This window comes from Sceloporus occidentalis, unplaced genomic scaffold (genome assembly GCF_023333645.1).
Source record: "Sceloporus occidentalis isolate IW3139 unplaced genomic scaffold, rSceOcc1.0.p SCAF_2, whole genome shotgun sequence".
Classification (NCBI taxonomy): domain Eukaryota; kingdom Metazoa; phylum Chordata; class Lepidosauria; order Squamata; family Phrynosomatidae; genus Sceloporus; species Sceloporus occidentalis.
This window is the reverse complement of record NW_028316982.1, coordinates 127,951,634-127,974,597: the sequence shown is the minus strand read 5'-3', so window position 1 is coordinate 127,974,597 and position 22,964 is coordinate 127,951,634. Positions and strand designations below refer to the sequence as shown.

General features: G+C 42.6%; 1 protein-coding gene across 1 annotated transcript in view; it reads left to right on the top strand.

Moving 5' to 3' along the window:
- The first annotated feature begins 4,834 nt into the window (after window positions 1-4,834).
- Window positions 4,835-22,964, top strand: part of LOC149319011 (cilia- and flagella-associated protein 99-like) — a 78,738-nt gene continuing 60,608 nt past the window's right edge. Inside the window, exons 1-2 of the mRNA XM_089510923.1 lie at window positions 4,835-4,958; window positions 12,030-12,174. Of these exons, the coding sequence (XP_089367049.1) occupies window positions 4,848-4,958; window positions 12,030-12,174 (256 nt within the window). The 5' untranslated portion in view covers window positions 4,835-4,847. The remainder of the gene's footprint in view (window positions 4,959-12,029; window positions 12,175-22,964) is intronic.

Below are 22,964 nucleotides of genomic sequence, written 5' to 3'. Positions count from 1 at the left end.
ATTCTTTTATATGCTCTGTCAGTGCAGGTATACTATTTATAGGATCTTCTAGCGTTATTGCGATATCATCTGCGAAAGTTCTTATCTTATACTGATCTCTTTTAATTTTGATTCTTTTCATTTCTGTTGCCTCTCTTATTTTCCTTAGCAGGACATCTAATGTGATCACAAATAGTATTGGAGAGAGGGGGCAGCCTTGTCTTGTCCCTTTCTTTATATCTATCAGTTCAGTTCTACTTCCATTAATTATTGATTGATTTTGATTGAAATTTTATTTATATACCGCCGTTCCTATGATCACGGCGGTTTACAAACAGAATAAGATACAATACGATACAGGTTACAAATATAATACAATACAAATCACAGTTTAAAAATCAAAATTAACAGCGAAAGTCCTTCATAAAAAAACCATATACTACTATACATCATTGAAATCCATCATTAACCAATCAAGATAATAAAACAATCTAAAAATACAATAAATAGTATACAGGAGCAAAACAGTCAGGACATGTGAGGGAAGGCTTGACGAAATAAATGAGTCTTAAGGTTTTTCTTAAATGACTCCAGGGAGGGGGCTAAGCGGAGCTCCTCAGGGAGAGCGTTCCAAGACTGCGGGGCCACCACAGAAAAAGCCCTTTGCGCAGTCGCTGCGTATCTTGTCTTGGGAACACTCAAAAGTTTTTTCCCACGAGACCTGAGAGTGTGGGGCGGATTGTATGGGGAGATTTATTGATTTATACAAATGAAGAAATCAAAATTAAATCTAGAAAACAGTTTAGAACAAGAAGGGAAACTGACTGGTTCCATTATTTGCAATTAAAAGAAGAATTAAATAAAGATATAAAAATGGAGTGAACAAAAATTGACTGGAAAGAGACTTTGACAAAATCCTATTGAGAGAAGAAAAAAACTTATAAATTACTTCTAGACATTGAGTTAAAGGAAGAATCCATTAAGGAAACCATGATTAAGTGGATGCAAAATATAGGTAGATCAATACCACTAGATATGTGGGAGCAAACATGGAAAAATAACGAAAAATTACCAAATGTAATACCCTAAAAGAAGAAAATTATCTAAAAATATTGCACAGATGGTATTTTACTCCCTCCAGATTATCTAAAATGAAAAAACATTATTGCAATAAATGTTGGAAATGCAAGGGCAAAAATGGAACCATGTATGGTGGCAATGTGCCAAAGTAAAAAAAAAATACTGGGAAACTATGCATAAAAAAAAATCAAGGAGTATTAAAAATAAATATCCCACTTCTTCCAGAAATATTTCTTTTAAATATAGTAGATCTGATACAAACTAAACTGACACAAAACCAGATCAGCGTGATTTTATATATGATATCAGCAGCACACATGGTTTATGCCAAATATTGGAAATCCAGTGTACTCCCTTCTATGGAAGAATGGAAATTCAAGGTACTTGATTTTTGATTATGGATAGATTGACTATGCATACTGCAGGGACAACAACTCAAGAATTTGAAAATAAATGGGAGAAGGTTATAAAACTGTGGTATTAAGACATGATACAGATATATGTATATATTTTTTAAAAAAAGAGACCGGATAGTTTAAAAAAAAAGTATTGTGAAAGTGAAGCTGTTATTATTTACCTATACCTATACTGACCATGCTGAAATGGGAAAACGGTGTGGTTAGGTTTGTTTTATCCATACCACTATAAATATATAGACTCACAAGTTTTTTATTTATTTTGTACTTTTTAAAGTATTGAAATTCAATTAAATGTAAAAGGTGGCAGCTGATAGCAATTTTGGAGGGCTTAGCAGAAGGCAATATTTCACTAGGTTCAGGAACAGAGCCCCATTCATGGGATGTGATGGACGAATCTGACTGAGCACAAAGCCTAGGATCTGGGTTGGCTGGTGTGTGCCAAGGAGTCAAGGGAGAAACAGACAGGGTAGTTGTCTGAACTCAACTGAGACCAAATTAGGCCTGCCAAAATGGGCATATTTATAGGAGTGATGGTTTCCTGGGGCAGTTTCTAAGGAGTTTTTCCAGGAGGGAGAATGGCCAGAGGTTTGTGGAAATGGCAAGGCAATAGTTTCAAATGTCTCACACAAAGAAGTGTTATTTCCAGGGGGAAGTGCCCTTTGATTGATTCCCAACTCTTTGGCAAGTACCCAGTGTATTGCCCATAATCACACTCCTATGTGAAGGGATTATGCAGTTTCCAACCTTAATGGACCTATCCTGTGTACATGTGTAATGCTTCCTAGCTTAGCTCACTGGATCCCTTTATTTTGGTAAGTTATTTCCTTGCATTGGGTGCCCTCAGTGAATATGTGACCAAAACATCCCTGTTTTGAAGCCTGTTCGCCAAACTCTAGAACCTGAGATTGCTGCTGTAAAAGAAAGACTTAGGCCCCATTCATACTGAGCTATTTGCGCTGGATGGAACTGGGTAGATACAGATGCCCCCCCCCCCCCCCGAATCTCTCCAGAAGCAAGTGCCGACTATTTACCCCAGGATAATTTAACCCGAATGCCATGCAGCTCCGAGGAGAGTTCTCATTTGCCAAACCGGTTTTTAAAAAGGCTCCTTTGCTGTCAGTCAAATTATCTTCTGCTGTCATTAAGGGTGACATTTCTTACAGCTATTGGGCCACCGGATGGGTGATTTCCCCCTTTCCCTCCCTCCTTAAAAAAAAACCAGGTGCCAGTATGCGCATATTTTGTCAAATTTAAAAACCTCGTGTGTGTGTGTGTGTGTGTGTTGTGGGTATTTGGGTCACTGCAGGTTATGGATCTTCTCTTGGCCCCATTTTCAAACCCAAAATGCAATCTAATGCCATCTCTGCATCCTGCATCCTTCATCCTTGCCACCCCAGAGTGCCTCATATAATAATAATAATAATAATAATAATAATAATAATAATAATAATAAATTCTTCACCTTGAAATACCAGAAAAGGATACCATGCATCATTTGCTTTCCCGCAGCTACCCTTGAATTCCTTAGAGACAGTAACAAAAGCATTCTGTATCAATTTGCCAAATTGGAAAGAGAAAAGTTTGTAACATTCGCATTGTAGCATTTGCATAGAAAAAAAGCCTCCTGCAAAGTGCTGTTGGAAGCAAGGAAATGAAAGGGAAAGTGAACAGGCAGGCAGGCACATTCTATCTATATCTATCTACCTGTAGCAAAAAACATGCACATAGTCTGCCAAAAATAATTTTAAAAAAATAAAAAAGAGAGAGAAAGCTGCCTGGTGCGAGAGGGAGGCTTGCTCTATTCTGTGACCTGCCCTGAATTGACCCTTCATCCTGCTCTTTCCTTCTCCTCCAAGATTGCCCTCTATAGTCCCCTTCTTCCCCCCCCCCCCGGCTCCTTCATCCTCCTCCTCCTCTTCTGTCACTCTTGGCACCCTTTCTCCATTTCCCCCCTCTGCCCTCCCTGTGACTGCCCTTTGCACACACCCCCATCAGTCACCCCATTGCCCTTTGCATCCTGTCACCCCGATTGCCCTTTTTTGCATCCTTCCTCCAGCTCCTTTCTCCTCCTCCTCCTTCGCCCCAATGAAGGGAGGGAATGCCCTGCCCACTGCCCTCCCTCTGATCTAAATCCCTCCCCTGAATTTGCCCCAATCATGATTGGGGGCAAGTTCATATGTGCAGAACCCAGTTTTTTTCAAAAGATACGGCAGTGTAACAATGGTGGCTCAAAAAGAACCTGATTTTTCTGGGTTCTTATTACTTCAGAGTGGTGGTGCATGGTTTGGGGGCTGCACCAGCCCTCCAAGGTAAAAACTTATAATAATACTATTTTAAGTATTTGCTTAAAATAGTAGTTTTCTGTGTTTCTCCTATTAATGACTTTTGCCTTGCCACAATCTGTTGATTTTACTCTGATTTTGCCTCATTATATGTGTAAAGTTTTCATCTGTAAAATGTTGGAAGGTATGATATGAAAAATATTTGCAAAGAAACTTGGATGAATCAAGGTTCAGTGGGCAGAAATAGGGTGAAATGTAATGTCCGGGATGCTGAGAAGCTGGAGCATGTCCAGAGAAGGGTGACCAAAATGGTGAAGTGTCTGGAAACCATCCCCTGTGAGGAGTGACATAGGGAACTGAGTATGTTTAGCCTGGAGAGGAGAAGGTTAATGTGATATGATAGCCCTATTTACATATTTGAAAAGATGCCTTACTAAATATGGAGCAAGTTTGTTTTCTGAAAGTCCAGAGAATAGGACCAGGTGCAATGGATTCACCTCAACATTAAGGAAAAACTTCCTGATAGTAAAAACTGTTTTGACAGTGCAATACATTGCCTCAGAGTATGGTGGAGTCTCCTTTTGGAGGTTTTTAAACAGAGGTTGGATGGCCAACTATCAGGGGTACTTCCATTGTGTATTCCTGTATGGATGGGGTTTGGACCTGATGGTCTTTGAGGTCCAGTTTTGTGATTCTGTAATTCTACTAGTATATGGAAGAGTTGCTGTATTAGGTAATTCAACAAAAAAGAAAGAAAAATATTTTTTATCTGTTAAGATTAAACTATAAGTGAAAACAATATATACCAGGATTTCATAACCTGGAACCCTGGAGTGGCATGATAAGTTGGTAGGGATTTCATGAGAGACTGTGGAAAAAAAAAAACCTCACAACTTTTTGAAGCTATAAGTATAATAATTTTTATGTAGAGTTTCCCCTGACACAATAACATTATTTCAAGGATTCTCACACAGTAAAAAGGTTAAGGAAAACTAATGTGTGTATCTCTCTCTCTCTCTCTCTCTCTCTCTCTGTGTGTGTGTGTGTGTGTGTGCATATAATTTTTATAGGATTCTGCAGAGTGAAAATGGATGATCAGATGAGACACATCGACATAGTAGTCCAGCAGCTTAACCAGTTCAGTCCTGAAAATGAGACTATTAGACATTTCTTGGATGAATCTACTAAAGTATTACAGGTATGTGAGTTGTCCCTTTATTCAATACAATTTTCACATTTTAAATTGACATTCTAATCAGTATAAAAATATCACCACATAAATATTTACATGCACATTGTATACTTCCTCTTAGTGCAATCCATAGCTTGTCATGATCTATGCAGTCAAAGGCTTTGCTGTAATCAATATGTTATGCTCAAATTTGTAAGGGCAACCCGTTTAACCTGAGCGCGTGTAATGAACATTTTTCCTTCTGTGAACTTTACCAAAGCAGGGCTGACACAGATACTTGAGACTGGTTTGAAAGCAAAAAAGTCTAGGGAAAAAAACTTTAAAAACACAGTAGTTTTATTAAGACAAAATGAAGCGGTGGAATGCAAGAAGAATTTAAAAAGATAAAATGTATCCTGCAGACAGACTGACTTATATTGGTCTGTGTGCAAAGCCCAAATGTAAAAAAAGGGCTAGTGTTACCAATATGTACTTCGCTCAGCCAAGGACCAGAGAGACCCTCTCACAGCCACAGGAGTTTACCGCATACCATGCAGCTGTGGACAAGTCTACACAGGGACCACCAATCGCAGTGTGCAAACAAGAATCAAGGAACATGAGAGGCACTGCAGACTAGGCCAGCCAGAAAAATCAGCAGTAGCAGAACATGACACAAACCATCCTGGACATAAAATATTGTTTGAAAACACTGAAGTTCTGGACTATGCCAACCACTACCATGTCAGGATGCACAGGGAAGCCATTGAGATCCACAAACATCTGAACAATTTCAACCGGAAAGAAGAAACCCTTAAAGTGAACAAAATTTGGCTACCAGTCCTGAGAAACAGCAAAATAAGGACTCAGCAAATGCAAATGGGAAACCATTCAGAGTCAGGGGCTTTCCCAGCAGATAATGATCATCAATTAGCAGACTTTAATCCTCTTTTGCATTAGCATCCCAGCCTGAGGCCGGCCATCAGCACAGAACAATACACATGCAAATCACTCCTGCATTCCCAGGATCACACAGTATATATACACACAACTTTTTCCAGGCAAGCATTCTCTGAAGATGCCAGCCACAGATGCTGGCGAAATGTCAGGAAGAAACTTTTCTGGAACATGGCCACATAGCCCAAAAAACCCACAAAAAACTATGGATGCTGGCCATGAAAGCCTTCAACAGGACATTTTTTCTTCCAGTGTTCTTCCATAACTGCATGGATATTCATAGAGTGCTAGCCTCCAGTTATTTCCTCTTTCATTTACCTACAAAATATGGATGGATTGTGTCTACACAGTGTCTCTATAAGTGGATTGCAGAAACTCTCCATCTGGCATATGAGCTAGTAGGCAAGCTATCCTCTGCCCAAGTATGAAGTTTTTCAGGTTGAGTGATTACAGCCTTGACGACATTTCTGAATGGGATTCTTTTGCATAACATCTACAGAGCTGCCACATGATCCGACTGCTAACTTTTGTATCTCACTATCGCTGGGACTCAGGGTCACAGATGGATGGGCTGTGTTTTTTCCTGTGTGGCATGACTCTTTCTCCTCCTATAGTTAGTAACTTGCCAGTCCCCTGTTTCTGTGATTCACAGAGGCTACAAAGAATGAGGACAGGTAGCTTACCTGTAACTGGTAACAGACAAACTGGTAAAATGTGGGCTAGACATTGTGACTGTTAGGTGGACTTGTAATTGGTTGACCAGCTGAACTGAAAAGGTGCTCAACAATGGCTCCTTTTCATCATGGAGAGAAGTGACTAGTGGGGTGCCACAGGGTTCTATCATGGGCACAGTGCTATTCAACATCTTTATCAATTTCTTTGAAGGAAAGAATAGGGGGCATGCTTATCAAATTTGCAGATGATACCAAATTAGGAGTACCTAATACTCCAGATGACAGAATCAAAATTCAAGATGACCTTAACAGATTAGAAAGGTGGGCCAAAGCTAACAAAATAAATTTCAACATGGAGAAATGTAAGGTACTGCACTTAGGGCAGAAAAATGAAATGGATAGATATACGATGGGGGACACCTGGCTTAAGGAGACTACATGTGAAAAGGATCTAGGAGTCCTAGTAGACCGCAAGTTGAATGAATCAACAGTGTGATGTGGCAGCTAAAAAGGCCAATGCTATTTTAGGCTGCTTCAATAGAAGTATAGTGTCTATATCAAGGAAAGTAAAATACTACTCTATTCTGCTTTGGTCAGGCTTCACCTGGAATTCTGTATTCAGTTCTGGGCACCACAATTAAAAAAAGATGTTGACAAGTTGGAACGTGTCCGGAGGAGGGTGACCAAAATGGTGAAGCACCTGGAAACCATACCTTATGAGGAAAGACTTAGGGAGCTGGGTAAACAGTGCGATGTGGCAGCTGCCAATGCGATTTTAGGCTGCATCAATAGAAGTATAGGGTCTAGATTAAGGGAAGTAATAATCCCACTCTATTCTGCTCTGGTCAGGCCAAACCTGGAATATTGTATCCAGTTCTGGGCACCACAATTTTAAAAGGATGTTGAGAAACTGAAGTGTGTCCAAAGGAGGGCGACTAAAATGGTGAAGGGTCGAAATCATGTCCTATGAGGAACGACTTAGGGAGCTGGGGATGTTTAGCCTGGAGAAAAGAAGGTTAAGGGGTGATATGATAGCCCTGTTTAAGTATTTGAAGGGATATCACATTGAGGAGGGAGCTAACTTGTTTTCTGCTGCTCAAGAACCCGGAACAATGGATGCAAGCTACAGGAAAAGATTCCACCTCAACATTAGGTGGAACTTCCTGACAGTAAGGGCTGTTCGACAGTGGAACAAACTCCCTCAGACCTTAGAAGTCTTTAAACAGACCTTCCTTAGAGGTCTTAACACAGAGGCTGGATGGCCATCTGTCGAGGATGCTTTGATTTACATTTTCTGCAGGGGGTTGGCCTGGATGGCCCTTGCAGTCTCTTCCAACTCTATGATTCTATGTTTAGCCTGCAGAAGAGATGGTTAAGAGGTGATATGATAGCCCTGCTTAAGTATTTGAAGGGGTGTCACATTGAGGATGGAACAAGCTTGTTTTCTGCTGCTCCAGAGACTAGAACATGGAACAATAGATGCAAGCTACAGGAAAAGAGATTCCATCTCAATATTAGGAGGAACTTCCTGACAGGAACACACTTCCTCAGAGTGTGATGGAGTCTCCTTCTTTGCATGTTTTTAAACAGAGGCTGGATGACCATCTGTCAGGGATGCTTTGATTGTGATTTCCTGCATGGCAGGGGGTTGGACTGGATGGCCCTTGTAGTCTCTTCCAACTCTGATTCTATGAACTATTGCCTTTAGTGATTATCTGTGAAATCACCCAACCCCATCCATCTTCCCCTTCATGTGTCCTGCTTCTTAAATCATGGGCTACTATGTTGGCATCCATAGAACTAAGGGCTTAGACAGGAAGTGAGCTGATAGGTTGCTCAAAGAGTTGGTGTGGCTACCTCCAAAATGGTTATGTAATAGCTCTAAAATGTTTTAAAAATTCAGCGTTGAGGTGCAGGATAACCCATTTGTACGATTGCACAGATGAACACTCAAACTACAGTAACAGATAAGTAACCTGTCCTTGTCTACCTGTTGGCATATGGGCCGTCATTGCTGCCACCCATTGTCCTTTAACTAAGTGCTCATACTACTACAAGTGGAGGAAATTTGAAGCCTTTTTGACTCTCTTAGGATTCTTGCTTTGGAGTCTAACATTGGGCATGTGCTGGACTTTTCGCTCACACTTTTGACCAGAGATTTATTCAATCCAGTGTTACCTCACCATGATGTTCCGAGAACAGGACCCAGAACAATGGATGCAAGCTACAGGAACAGAGATTCCACCTCAACATTAGGAGGAACTTCCTGACAGTAAGGGCTGTTTGACAGTGGAACAAACTCCCTTGGAGTGTGGTGGAGTCTCCTTCTTTTAAGCAGAGGCTGGATGGCCATCTGTCAGGTATGCTTTGACTGAGATTTCCTGCATGGTAGGGGGTTGGACTGGATGGCCCTTGTGGTCTCTTCCAACTCTACGATTCTGTGATTCTATGATTTCCACAGATTTCCAATTCCTTGAAAAGTCTTCCTGCTTCCTTGATTCGCTGGCAAAGAGGTTCCTGAAGGTAACTAGAATTTCCATTTTTTGGTCCTGGGCCCAATACTGAGGTGGAGCCTGGAGCTCATTGTGAGACAACTCTGTGGGAAGCCCTTGGAACCCATAGCTACCTACAATGTGCATTTGTTTTCCTGATTGTGATTGTGATCATGACTGCCAGATGGGTTGGTGATCTGTGCACTCTCTGGCTGAATCATCCATATCTTTGATTCCATCCTGATCAAGCTGTTCTCAGACTCAACATTACTTTCTTGCCCCAGATGGTGTCGGTTTTCCACATCAACTTGGACATTGTTTTTCCTACTTTCCTGCTAATCCCTACTTCAGATTATGAGAGACGTTAGCACTGTCTCTATGTACAGAGAGCTCTGGCCTTCTATGACAACAGGAGTGCAGCTTTTGGGGGCTCACTTAGGCCTGTTACAGACTGCCAAAATAAAGCTGCTTTGGGTCTCTTTGGAGGTATGCTATTTAAATGATGCATGGGTCCTAAGAGTCCGGAGGTCGCGCCAAAGCCACACTCCATTCCTAAGCGCTGGAGTGCAGCTTTGGTGCAGCTTCCGGATTCTTAGGATGCATGCATCATTTAAACAGCATACCTCCAAAGAGACCCGAAGCAGCTTTATTTTGGCAGTCTGTAACAGGCCAAAGACTCTTTATTTGCTACTCTTTGATGAAGAAACAACTACCTGTTCTTCTTCGTGATCTCTGCGAAGCACACAAATGGGTTATTCTGCAGCTGTGCAACAATTTTGGATCCTACTGGAATCGCTAGGGAAGACTTTTTGGCGGTATCTCTGCCCACCATCTATATAGGCTTGGTGTCTTCCCGCCCTTTCTCAGTTCCTTTAGTCTGCCGCATGAGCAGCACAGGGAACCTCACTTGGAATTCGCTCCTTCCTTTGCTTTTGACCACGTTTCAGCTTTGACTTCTCTTTGGTGATTTGGCTTGTTTTGGACTGATCAGCCATAATACACGGCTTATTTGACATTCTTTTGTCTTCTACCTTCGGCTTTTTCTGAATGATGTTCTCGCATTCCTTTAAAAAGTGCACCGAGTGCAGAGGCAAAATCCCCAGCTAGGATGGCCACTCCATGTGCCTTCTTTGTCTGAGCGAGGGGCATAATGTCTCCACCGGCCCTCCTTGGCCTTCACACCACAGGCCAGGAAAGACAGGGAGATGCGCCTTCATTCTCTGCTCTATATGGAGATTCTCAAGCTTTCCTCTGCTTCTAGGGTCCATGCCAAAGCTCCATCTGCCGAGGGCAAACTCTCTTCTGTGGTTCCACGGTCTCCCACTCCGGAAAAACGGGGGGGGGGGAATGATAAAGAGGGGTCTGGCCAGCCGCCTTCCCCCAAGTGCAAAAAATCCTCAGGTGGCTCTAAGTCTGATAAAAAGAAGCATAAATCCTCTAAGGACAAGGGCAGAGATTCCTCTCGCCACAAGGACAAAAAATCCCGTCCACCACCAACTTCTGATGCTGACTGTCGGTCCCGTACTGATGAGCACCCGTTGACATCGACTCAGGCTTTGTACTGTGTGGCCAAATGCCCATCCAGACCGAGACATCTCTCCCAGTATCTCGAGATGACCTTCCTTCTCCTCAGGTTGAATCTCTCCCCATTCTTCAGGGTCTCTCTGAACCTTATCACCTCTCCGAAGACGAGCTGGAAGTCTCTCCTCACCAACTCCCAGACCCTGATTTGGCTTCTTCTCAACAGACGCCTGCTGACCACCTCTCACAACCTCCGAGATAGTTTATTTCGAGGAAGAGCTTGAAGAAGATCTTCCCTGCGGCTTTCTAGAGCCCTCCAGCCGAGACCTTATCTTTGATGATGAAACAGGCACTTATTATTTGCCCCTTGACCCTTCAGGAGTGCGGCCTGGACGCTTAGCTCCTAAGGCTTGAAGGAGGGAGACAGTGTACTTCAGATGGGCAGAGAGCATGTGCTTGGTTGGGGCGATGAACAACCAGTCGTTGAGGTATGGAAAAATGATGTTTTGCTGGTGGAGGTATGCTGCCACAACTGCCATACATCTTTCAAACAGTAGTCTTTTATATCCTTAGGTAGGAAAACATACATGACATCAGTGTTGTAAATCACTACAGCAACTTCCTCATCATTTATGTATCTCACTCCTTTGTGAGGCATGGCACAGCACCTAATATCTCCAGCTCATAGTCCCCTGCTAACACCCATATAATACACTTATTACTATTCCTCTTCGCAGGCTTTTGGTTCACAGGTTACAGAGATTTTGATATCAACTGTATAGAACAATTGGCTTCTAGCTCCATATCTAACCAGCAGTGACACATATCCTTACAGTTTTAGCCCCTCCCTATTATTATTATTATTATTATTATTATTAACCTTTATTTATAAAGCGCTGTAAATTTACACAGCGCTGTACATACAATCTTTTAGTTAGACGGTTCCCTGCCCTCAGGCTTACAATCTAAGAAGACAATTTTTAGACTATTTATGCTTGTATAGCTCAGGCACCAAAGAAATAAAAAACCACAAGCAAGCATCCAAACTGTTCAGCCAAGCTAGTAACTGCAAACTTTGCCCCAACCCCCTGAGCCTATTACCTGAGTGGATATTCTTGCTTTGTTCGATAAATATAAACAAGAGTATGAGTTTTCTCATAATGTGTTGGATTAGCATGTACTCTTATGGTCTGACTACAATTTTGAGGTTTTCCCCTGAAATCCAGTGACCCTGATTGTGAGATCCAATTTGCATAGCATTTTAGTTTTACAGTTTAATATGTAGATAATCTTTCATGAAAGTCTTCCACTGTTGCCAAAGGGGCCTGTACTATCATGTGCATTTAAGTCCAACATCCTTCATGGGCATTCATGTTACCATTTAATGCAAAATGATGGTATTTATTCCATGTATCAAATTTTGCTTCCTAAAACTGAAATCAATGTTTTCTCTTTAGAGTTTTAAAGTGACGAATGAAACCTTTTTGATGGAGACATTGTGTGGCTGTATAGAGTATAAACCTTTACTGGATGTGGTGGTCAGTGCCTATTACAGCCGAGATGGAAAGCACTGCCTGTTGTCTGAACGTAATCTGTATATTGGTACGTATTTCATTATGTTGCTAGCATGTATTGGAGCATAAAATATATATCTAAGGGTTTATTAATCATTGTGTGTGAATGGAGATTTTATTAGGCTTCACACTGATTTTGTCCCATATAGGTGTTGCAGATGTAAGATACTTGGGTCAAACAGTCTGCTCAAGCCACAGAAAACATCTGAGACTGCAATCTAAAGAGAGTTATACAGTCAGCTCTCCCCTTCCGCAGACTTGTTATCTGTGGATTGGAGCATCCGTGAATGGCCCCACTTGGTTATTCCCAATGGCAGCACGTATACACTGCCATGTGCCATTGGTAACAATGGGATTCCAGATCCTGCAGATTTTGCTATCCACGTGTCTGTGTGTCTGGAATGAAATCCCTGTGAATATAAAGAGCTGACTATATAAAATAAAATGAATCTTCAGATTGCAGCCATACTCTGTTGTATTCCTTTATGTAATATTTCAGAGGAATAGCTTTGAAGCTTATTCATTTGTGTATATATTTCAAAGAAAATGCCACTGGCATTGTGGCAGGTATGTTTTTCAACTTAATACTGCCCTCCCCCCAAAAAATTACTTCCACACTTTTGCTTGATATAAATCCATTTTACATCTTTCCTCCATAGGAAAAAAATATCTGGAGATACAACTCAAAGTGCTTGATAGATGGCTCATTTATTATAGAAAAAGCTAATTTATTTTGGCTCTTTCTATATTTGTGAGCTTCTTCAGGCTACATAAAAGACAAAAGTAATAAATATAAATGTAGAAGTACAATAAATACTATATGATAAAACTTAACACAGTGTATATATTGAACAGGATAACTTCACACCAGGAACAGAAGCCATCACCAGATTCAGAAAAGCTATATTCAATTAGCAGAGTTGACCACATTATATCGCTGTTATCAGGACTGAGAGAGTTTTTTCCCAGTTGCAAATGTTTGAGTCTAAACACTTCACCTGTTACAAGAGCCTTCAGCCTATTTGTTAGCAGCTCAACACAGTCTTCCCAGATTTTAGCCCTTCTTCTCCCCCTCCGCATACCAAGCTGCAGCTTCCCACAAGAACAAGAGCTGTTCAACAGTGGAACAGTGGTGTAGTCTTCCTATTTGGAAGTTTTTAAATAGACACTGGATGGCTATCTGTGGAAAGTGTTTTTATTGTGTATTCCTGTGTGGCAGGGAGTTGGAATGGATGACCCTTGTGGTCTCTTCTAACTCGTTGACCCTATTCCCACTGGCGGTTTTGCTCTGGAAGGAACTAGCAGATTCGGGGGGCCCCCTCCCGAATCTCTCCATAAGCAAGTGCTCACTACAAATCAGGGGCATTTTAACCCGAATGCCCTCTTGGGGAAATCCGGGTTTAACACGAAGGCGCCTGCTGTCAATCAAGTGATCGTCATAGGTGACATTTCCAGCACTCATTGGGGCATTGGCAGTGTGCTTGCCCCCTCCTTTTTTTTAGGACCAGGCACCAAAATGTGCACATTTTGTCAAATTTAAAAACCTTGTGTGTGTGTGTGTTGTGGGCATTTAGGTCAGTGCAGGTTATGATCTGCCCTTGGCCCCATTTTCAACCCCAAAATGCAAGCTAATGCATTTTGTATCCCCCCTCCTTGCCACCCCAGAATGCCTCTTACACATGTAATAATAATAATAATAATAATAATAAATTCATCACCTCGGAAATGCCAGAAAAGGATGTGATTGCCTTGCATTCTTTTTTGCTTTTAAAAGCAATTCAGTAGCAAAAGCATGTATCAGTTTGCCAATTTGCCAAATTGACAAGAGCAACGTTGTAACATTCGGATTGTAGCATTCATTCGCAAAGGAAAAAAAGTCTTGCCCTTTGCAACATTTCCCCTTTGCTGGAAGCGAGCAAATGAAAGGGAAAGGGAACAAGCAGCTAGCCACGTTCTATCCATCTATATATCTGCCTCAAGCAAAAAACATGTGCATATTTTGTCAAAAATAATTTAAAAAAATAAAAAAAAGGGGGGGGGAAGGTGCCTGGTGCGAGCTCCGTTCATGCCCTGCCTCTGACCTGACCTGAACTGACCCTTTTCTTCCTGCTTACATTCTCTTCAGAGGAGGTTTGCCATTGCCTTCCACTGAGGCTGAGAGAGAGTGACTTGTCAGTTCCAACTAAAGTAGACCCATGGAATCAATTGGGAATAAAAGGGAAATGCAGTGCAGGCATTCTGATTGTAGCACCCGCATATAACACAAATAATAATAATAATAATAATAATAATGGCTCTTAAGTTCCAGGAACAAGAGGAAATAAAAGTAGCACAAGCAAGCACACACACATTCTATGTCACCCAAAACATCATGCGCATAGACTGTCAAAAATAAAAAAAAATTTCCTCAGCCTGATTTCCCTACATCCTTCCTCCGGCTTGGCTCCGCAGCCCAATTTCCCGTGGCAATCCTCCTCCTCCTCCTCCTCCTCCCTCCCTCCCTCCCTTCCGACCCTCCCTGAAGCAAAAACCACTCACTCCGATTCCCCTTTTTTGCCTCCTGTCACCCTTGAGTCTCCTCTCACCCTGATTGCCCTTTTTTGCCTCCTGACACCCTTGAGTCTCCTCTCACCCCAATTTCCCTTTTTTGCCTCCTGTCACCCTTGAGTCTCCTCTCACCTTGATGTTTATCACACTATACTCTTAAAGTGCTACTATTCCACTTTGACTCCTCTAGCTGCCTCCTGTTGCATTCTGGGATTTGCAGTTTTAAGGAGGGGTATTTAGAATTCTCAGGCAGAGAACAGAGAACAAAGTGGAATAGTAGCACTTTAAGAGTATAGTGTGATAAACATCTCTGATTACTCTTTTTTGCCTCCTCTCATTACTCTTTTTTCAATCCCGAGGCTCCGTCCTCCTCCTCCTTCTCCGATGAAGGGAGGGAATGCTCTGCCCTCTACCCGCCCTCTGACCTTAATCCCGCCCTGAATTTGCCCCGATCATGATCGGGGGCAAGTTCATATTTTGCGGAACCTGGGATTTTTCAGAAAAGACGGATTTTACTCCGAATCTGGATACCTCGCGCTAAGGGGCATTTGCTTGTGCATGCCTCAAAATGGATTGTGACAGAATCAGACCCAATATGAACTTCACGTGGAAGAATCAATTTCTCCTCCGGGTTAAAAGGTAGTCTGAATGGGCCCTCAGATTCTGTGTTTCTAAGTCAAAGTCAGTTTGATTGCAATTAACAAAAACAACAAAGCTTTTAATAGAAAGACCACTAACCAGAATTTCCAAGCTGTGTCCAACTGCTTGCCATTTAGATGCAGATTCTATAAACAGTATTGTTAATATTTGTTTCTATAGATTTTAGTTTTATAAATTTGTCTCATACATTTGGATCTTGTTTCTGCTCTGAAATATATGCCACATGACCTATTCCCAAATAAGTGTGTGAAGGATTGCTGCCATCAGGACATTGAAGCAAAATGTCCCATTGAACTCTTTGGGACTTATGAGAAAACATTTTTAGTATTACATTGTAAGATTGTTCTAAAATATTGCAGAGGAAAGGGAGGAAGAGAGGAAGAGCAAGTGGAGGAAATCAGACCCAAGGCAGGTGTGTGTGTGTGTGTGGGGGGGGGCAGATGAGGAGTAGAACCCAGTTCTTTTGAAAAGATGGGGATTTCAGAGGTTCAAAAGAACCCAGTTCTTTTGAAAAGAGCCTCTGAAATCCCCATCTTAAAAAAAAACTGGGTTAAGGGGGATTTGCACCAGGCCCCCCTGAACTCAGGTCAGGAAAACCCAATGCAAGTGTGAACGACCCCAATTTAAACTTGTTTGCAAACCAGTTTAAAATGTAGTGTGAACAGTCCCTCAATTGGATATTCCTGTGCCTGTGTAGAGCATATTAGGAACCTTCTGGGATAGCTAGGCAGATTTTTGGTGGTAACTCTGCCCACTTCTTATTATACTCTCACCGTTCCTGCTCATTTATCTCAGTTCCTTTTCGTCCACCATGTTAGCAGAATCTAAGGAACCTTGTTGGTGTGATTTCTTGGTTTGACTTGGCTTTTCTTGATATCTATCTTTGGTTTACAGCTTGGATTGTTGATAGTTCTTATAGTAACAACTCTTCTTTCTTCTTGGAGTACTCTTCTTTCAGATGACCCTTCTAAAACTTGGACTACCTTAGCATTTTTGATTTCAGACCATTCAAAGTCTACTCTGTAAGAAAATAGCATCTGTTTCAACCTCGTTTAAGAGGTGTAACGACTATAGGACCAAGCTTCCTGGCCTTGATGACCACTCCCATTGTCTCCTTTGTCTTGGAGAGGGACACAATGGTAGTACATGTGTCCATTGTAAGGCCTTCATGCCTCCAGTGTGTAAAAATTGGGAGTCGAGAGTTAAGGCTTTGCTGTATGAACAGGCCTTAAAATTGTCTAAAGCTCTGACGATGAATGATCTCTGCGCCTCCAGAGTTGATGCCTGAGACTTTGTTGGCCCATTCTGCTGGCAATGTTTGGGCAGAGATTGACAGGCCTCATAAAGAACTTTTGGTAAAAAAAACCCTTATATCTGGCTGTAACGCTACCTTATTCTGATGAAAGTGGAGATGAGTTTGGTCCACTTGAAGCACACAATGCGCACCAGCCCTCCTGACAGAAGTAATCACAACTAAAAACACCATCTTCCAGGTAAGTAATTTCAGATCTGCTCAAGCCATAGGCTCGAATGGGAAAGGACCAAGTCCAAAACCCATGCCAACTATCAGTCCTGGGACAAGGAGGATGAAAATTCTTGAATCCTTTAAATAACTTTTTAAAAAGAGGATGTTGAAAAGATGAAGGATGACCTTCAAGCTGGAAATGCAGTGAGATGGCAGTGAAGTACTGAAGATAATGTACTGAAGATAATGAAAACCGTGTATCCAATAACATCAAGATGAAATCAAGTACTTGATGGACCATTTGAAGGAAAAACTTGCTGCTTAGCCAGGAATTCAAGAAACTTGTTCCACTTCCGAGTGCAAGATTTCTGAGTTGAAGGTTTATGCGCTGCCATGATAACAGTACAAACAGCATCCGGCAACAATCTTAAGGACAAATCCTTCACTCCACCAACTGAAGGGTGTCTAGGTCTGAATGGTGAACCCAGCCTTATTGAATTGTCAGCTGATTAGGATGAAGAGGCAATTTGTGGACAACCGAGAGTACCTTCTGTAAGCTAAACGGAGAAGTGAGGTGAACCATGGTTGTCTTGGCCACCATGAGGTGAGCAGGATGACATCTACTTGATTGATACTCAGTTTGGCAATCAGCCTGGTTATTAGGGGGAATGGTGGAAAAGTGTCCATCAGCTGACCTCTCCATGTGAAAAGAAAGGCATTGCCTTGAGAGCCATATGTTTGGGCCCTGGAACAAAACTGTGGACACTGTTTGTTGACATGGGTCATGAACAGGTCTATCTTTGGAAACCTTCACTTCTAAAATACGGCCTGAAGAACCTAGGGATGGAGCATCCATTCATGGCACGAATTCGGTGAATGGTTCAGCTTGTCCACAAGTATGTTGTCTTCTCCTGATAGATGGACAGCATTCAGGAAGACTTTCTTGGCAGTGCACTACTCCCAAATCTGAATCATCAAATCAAGAAGAGTTCAGGACCTCCTGCCTCCTTGTTTGTTCAGATAGAACATTACTAAAGTATTGTCTGTAACCAGTAAGATGTTTTTGTTTCAAAGTACGGATTCAGAAGCTTTGAGAGCCTTCCACAACGATAATAGCTTGAGAGCATTGATGTGCATTGTCGATCCGATGGCAGACCATAAGTCCCCTTACCGTAAGTCCCTCTGTGTGTGCACCCCAACCTTTTGTCAAAGCATCTGTGGTCACTGCCAAAGTATGTTGAGGTAGAAGGAAACGGATTCCCATACAGATATTGGCAGGTAGGAACCACCATCCTAGGGACTTCCTTACAGACCAAGGGATGGTGAGAGCTTTGAAAGATTGGTCCATCCGAGGATGGAAGATTGAGAGGAATCATGACTGGAAAGGAGAAAATTAAATTCGTGTGAACAGTGTGACTGGTGTGGTCAAGGCCATGTGTCCTAATAGGGCCTGCACTGACCTGTCCAAAGTCCTCCTGAAATGTCTACATTTCAAGACAGACTGTATCAGAGCATGAAACCCGTCTTGAGGTAGATAAACCATTCCTACTCTCAAATTCAGTATGCTATTGATGAACCTCAGCTCTTGGAATGGAAAGAGATTGGACTTTTCTCATTTGACCACTAGGCCCAGAGATTCTAAAAGAGCAAGAGTTCACTTGATTCCGATGATTAGCAATTCTTTTGAACCTGCAACCAGAAGCCAATTGTCTACATAAGGGAATACTGTTACTCCTTGCTGACGAAGGAACGCAGCAACAATACTCATGCATTTGGTGAAAACTCTTGGAGCTGTTGACAATTGTAAGGGAAGGACACAAAACTGGAATAGTTTTTGTCCCACAGCAAAGGACAGAAACCTTCTGTGAGAATGTCAAATTCTGAAATGGAAATAGGCATTCTTGAGGTCAAGAGTTGCAAACCAATAGTTTCATTGTAAAAGTGGAAGGATCAACTTCAAAGTTACCATGTGGAAGTGCTGGTGGCCAATGTATGAATTCAGCTGTTTTAGATCTAGTATTGGCTACAGTCCTCCATCCTTTTTCAATACTATGAAGTATGGGGGAGGAGGGGGATCATCTCAGAAGGAGAGAGACCAAAATGGGTTCGATGGCTCCTTTCTCCAAAAACGTTGACATTTTGCTGAGTAAGGTGGATGATGGAGGAATGTCAATTAGTATACCTGTGGGGGTATTCCCTTACACTGTCCAGCACCCAGGAGTCAGTGATTATCCAAGACCAGGAAGGAAGGATGGAATTGCACCAGTCTGTTTCCAAATATTGCAGGGTTGTTAGACAAACATGGGAGCCACCAGTTAAAGACCCCTCTTTCTTTGGTCTCCACCTTTTTCTTAAAGGATGACTGATATTTAAAGGGAAGGGGCTGTCACTTTCCTGATGAAGATGATGACTGGGACGGGAACCTTTGCCTTCTAGAGAAGGAAGGGCTGAAGGAAAATCTCTGTCCATAAGCCTGTCAATAACCTGAGCACCGAGGCTTGTAAGATCCCTTATAGCAGGGGTAGGCAATCTTTTTGAGCTGGGGGCCGGGTTGCTGTCCCTCAGACAACTGGGGGGGGGGCCGAAGCCAAAAAATAAATAATTAAATAATTTTTAAAAATTTTAAATAAAAAAATAAAAAATAAAAAATAATTCCTACATACACTGCACACATCATATTTTGAAGTAAAAAACAAAATCAGTTTCAGGTGTCTTGCACCAACTATACTTCTCAGAAGTGTGTACTTGGTCAAGGTATTTTGGTTTTTCTTCACTGCGCATGAGTTTGGCCATGCCTCAGAAGCTGGCTGATATCAATATCACCATCACCATCACCATCATCATCATCATCATCATCATCATCATTGTTAAAGCAGACCTTTTAGCATTAAAAGCACCGAAAATACACAGAAATGCACTTTGGAAAGTCACACTGTCTCGCCTTCAGAAAGAGTGAGTGCATGCCTCAGAAACTGACTGATATCATCATCATCATCATCATCATCATCATCATCACCACCACCACCACCACCACCACCATTATTGTTAAAACAAAGAAGACCTGTACAAATGGAATGGAAATCCTCCTCCTCCTCTTCCTGCTACTCTTCTTCTTCTTCTTCCTCCTCCTCCTCCTTTTCCTCCTCCTGCTACTCTTCCTCCCCCTTCCTCCTCCTCCTCCTGCTACTCTTCCTCCCTCTTCCTCTTCCTCCTCCTGTTACTCTTCCTCTTCCTCCTCCTTCCTCCCTCCCTCCCTCCCTCCCTCCCTCCCTCCTCCTCTTCCTCCTCCTCCTCCTCCGCTGGCCCCTGCACCCTAGCCAGGCCTGGGCCGGCCCACATGGGAACTAGAGGAGCTCCTCCTCTTGAGGCTGGCTGGCCAATGGGAGCAGACTGGAGCTCCAACCGCCCGCCCCCTGCCAGCAGCCATTGGCCAGCCAGCTCCAAGAGGAGAAACTCCTCCTATTTAGCCCTGCGCGCGACCCTGCAGGCTCACGCAGGGCAAGAGGAGGCTGATGCAAAGATTGTGGAGGCAGCGGCAGCAGCGCACTGTGCGCACTGCATACAACACATCGCAGCACAGCGCAGTGCAAAGGCATCCTGGCAAAGGGAGCCTCCGCCGCCATCGCCATCGCCGTGCCTGCCTCTGCACCTTCCTCCTCCGCCTCCTTGGCCATGGAGGCCATCTGCGGCCCACCCTCCTTGGCGCCCTGCCTGCCACCGCCGCAGTACCGCCTGGTGTCGGCGGCAATTGGCGTCAGGACCGGGCTAGGGCCGGTCCCAAGGCCTCGCCGGGATGGATGCAGCCTGTGGGCCATACATTGCCAACCCCTGCCTTATAGGATGAGGTCATCCCATAGTTTTTAGTTGTCATCTTGTGAATTCAAGTTTCCCTCTCTTTGTTAAAAAGGGCAGAATCATCAAAAGTCATCTCCTCTATTGTACTCTTTGCTTGCATCAAAAGATGGCAAGAATGGAGCCATGTATGCCACCTGAGAGTGACTGAACCAGCCATGACCTTAGCTGCACAATCTGCCATGTGACAAGCAGAATTGATTTGGTGCCCTGCAAGCGAGTGGACATTGCCATATAATGCATTAGCCAACAAGCAAAAGCAACAGTCTTTCCTGCAAAAGCTGCTGATATGCCTTCATGCATGCCATGAGTTGGTTATGCAAAGATTCAGTACAGATGTTTAATAGAATTTCTTCACCATGATGTCAAGCTTGTGGCCTTTCTTGTCAGCTAACGTCAATGATGATCAAGGAATAAATTTGGCCTGAGATGCTTCTACTATCACTGAATTTCAGCCTGGGATGCTCAAAGAGCCATGTCGATTCTGATGGTGTAACTCAATACAAGTTTTCAATCTTTCTAGCAGTGGATGGCATAGTCCATGAATGCTGCGAAATCTTTGACATTGATGGTAGAAAGGGAAAAGGGTGGGTACCTTCAACTAAATCCGTTCATAGATTGGATCCAATGGGTCAGCATCAAGGTGTTGCACTTGAATGTCCGGTGCATTTGCCATCCATGTAATTTGTTCCAAGAACATCTATTGGGGAGGCTGATTCGGGCTCTGTTAACCTAGTGGATGGATACTTTTCTCTTGGCCAGTGAACTAGATTCCATCTCAACTGAAACAGACTCTGAATGAGGAGATGGAGAATGAAGAGGAGATTGCAGTAAGGGTTTGTCCAGGAGAGACTAGTTTCAAGGAGGGACTGGAGTAGGTAAATCTTGTGGAACATCCATAGTTTGTGATATAAGCGTCTTTGACACATGTTTCAGGGATGAAGGGCCTTGAATTTGAGAGACCAGGGTGGATTGTAATGGAGCTTATCAAACGGGAGGAATTTCTCTTAAATTCGAATGAAAAGAAAGTGGGGCCAGAACGCATTCACTTAAAGTCGCTAGTTTAGCGCAATTACGTGAATGCGCATTGCATTTGAACTGGCTTCCCATTGCCCGAAAATAGCATGCCATTGCCTGAATTTGCGTGTGACAGACTATCATGCAATAACGTGAAACCACATGATTGCGTTCAAATTGACTTCCCATTGCCCGAATTTGTGTGTAGTGGGTTATCACGCAATAACGTTAAACCCCATGATTGCGTTCAGATTGCCATTGGATTATACTTCCAATTTCCCTTGTCTGATAATCTCCCCTATGACAGATCTTGACAGAGAGGAAGCTGCATACTAAAGTAAGTCATATGCATATTGATGGCAAGGAACCTCCTAGTCATAAGCCATCTGAAGAAGGTAATGACCTGAGTCTCTGTCATATATCAATTCCATTGGTTCTCAAATACAGCGCAAAGAATATCAAGAATATCCCATTTGATTGTCATAGTGCTGAAGATCTTGAGACACATCACAGAGTCTTCTGTCCGATCTCAAACCATGTCGAGATCGAGATCTCCCTCAGTAATGAATAGAAGGAAACCTCTCTCGGTACCTATAGGAAGGGGACCGAGAGGAGGAAGGGAAACGATCTGTCACTTTACATGAAAGAGAAAGATTCACAGTAGGTGTCCTTGGCAGTGATAGCATGACAGGTCATGCAGCCATTTTAGTTAGTGCATGCCCATGAAGAGAGTCAGCACCCTTTCGAGGGGAGTCAATAATCTCACTTTCTGAAGCCGAACCCACTTGAACTTCCACCTGCAAAATTCCCAATGGGGAGGGGGACTTTTGACCAGACATGGATTGACAGACCTTAGTACCAAGGTGGAAGAATGCATCTGTGGATGAGTCTTGTCATGTTTCAAATGCTTTTTCTTTTTCTTCTTCCTCTCATCAAAATGGCATGAGGTGGAAGATCCAATCAGTATGGACTGTTGTGAAATCAAAGGCATATCACCTTGAGGCAGGGAAGGAGGAGTGGAGTCTTTGGAAGTACGTTGTGGGCATCAAGCATTGAAACTGATCCTTTACACTTTTGAGGATTCAAAGCCTCATCTGATTCAAGTCTTGGAACAATGCTTCTTTTACTATTATTTATTATTAATATTTATTTATAGAACATTGTAAAGTTTGCACAACACTTTACATAGCAAGTTTCAAATAAAATAAGGGGAAAAAAGAATAAAAACCTGCCAAGCAGCGTACAGCCTAAAACAACAACAACATTACATGATCAAA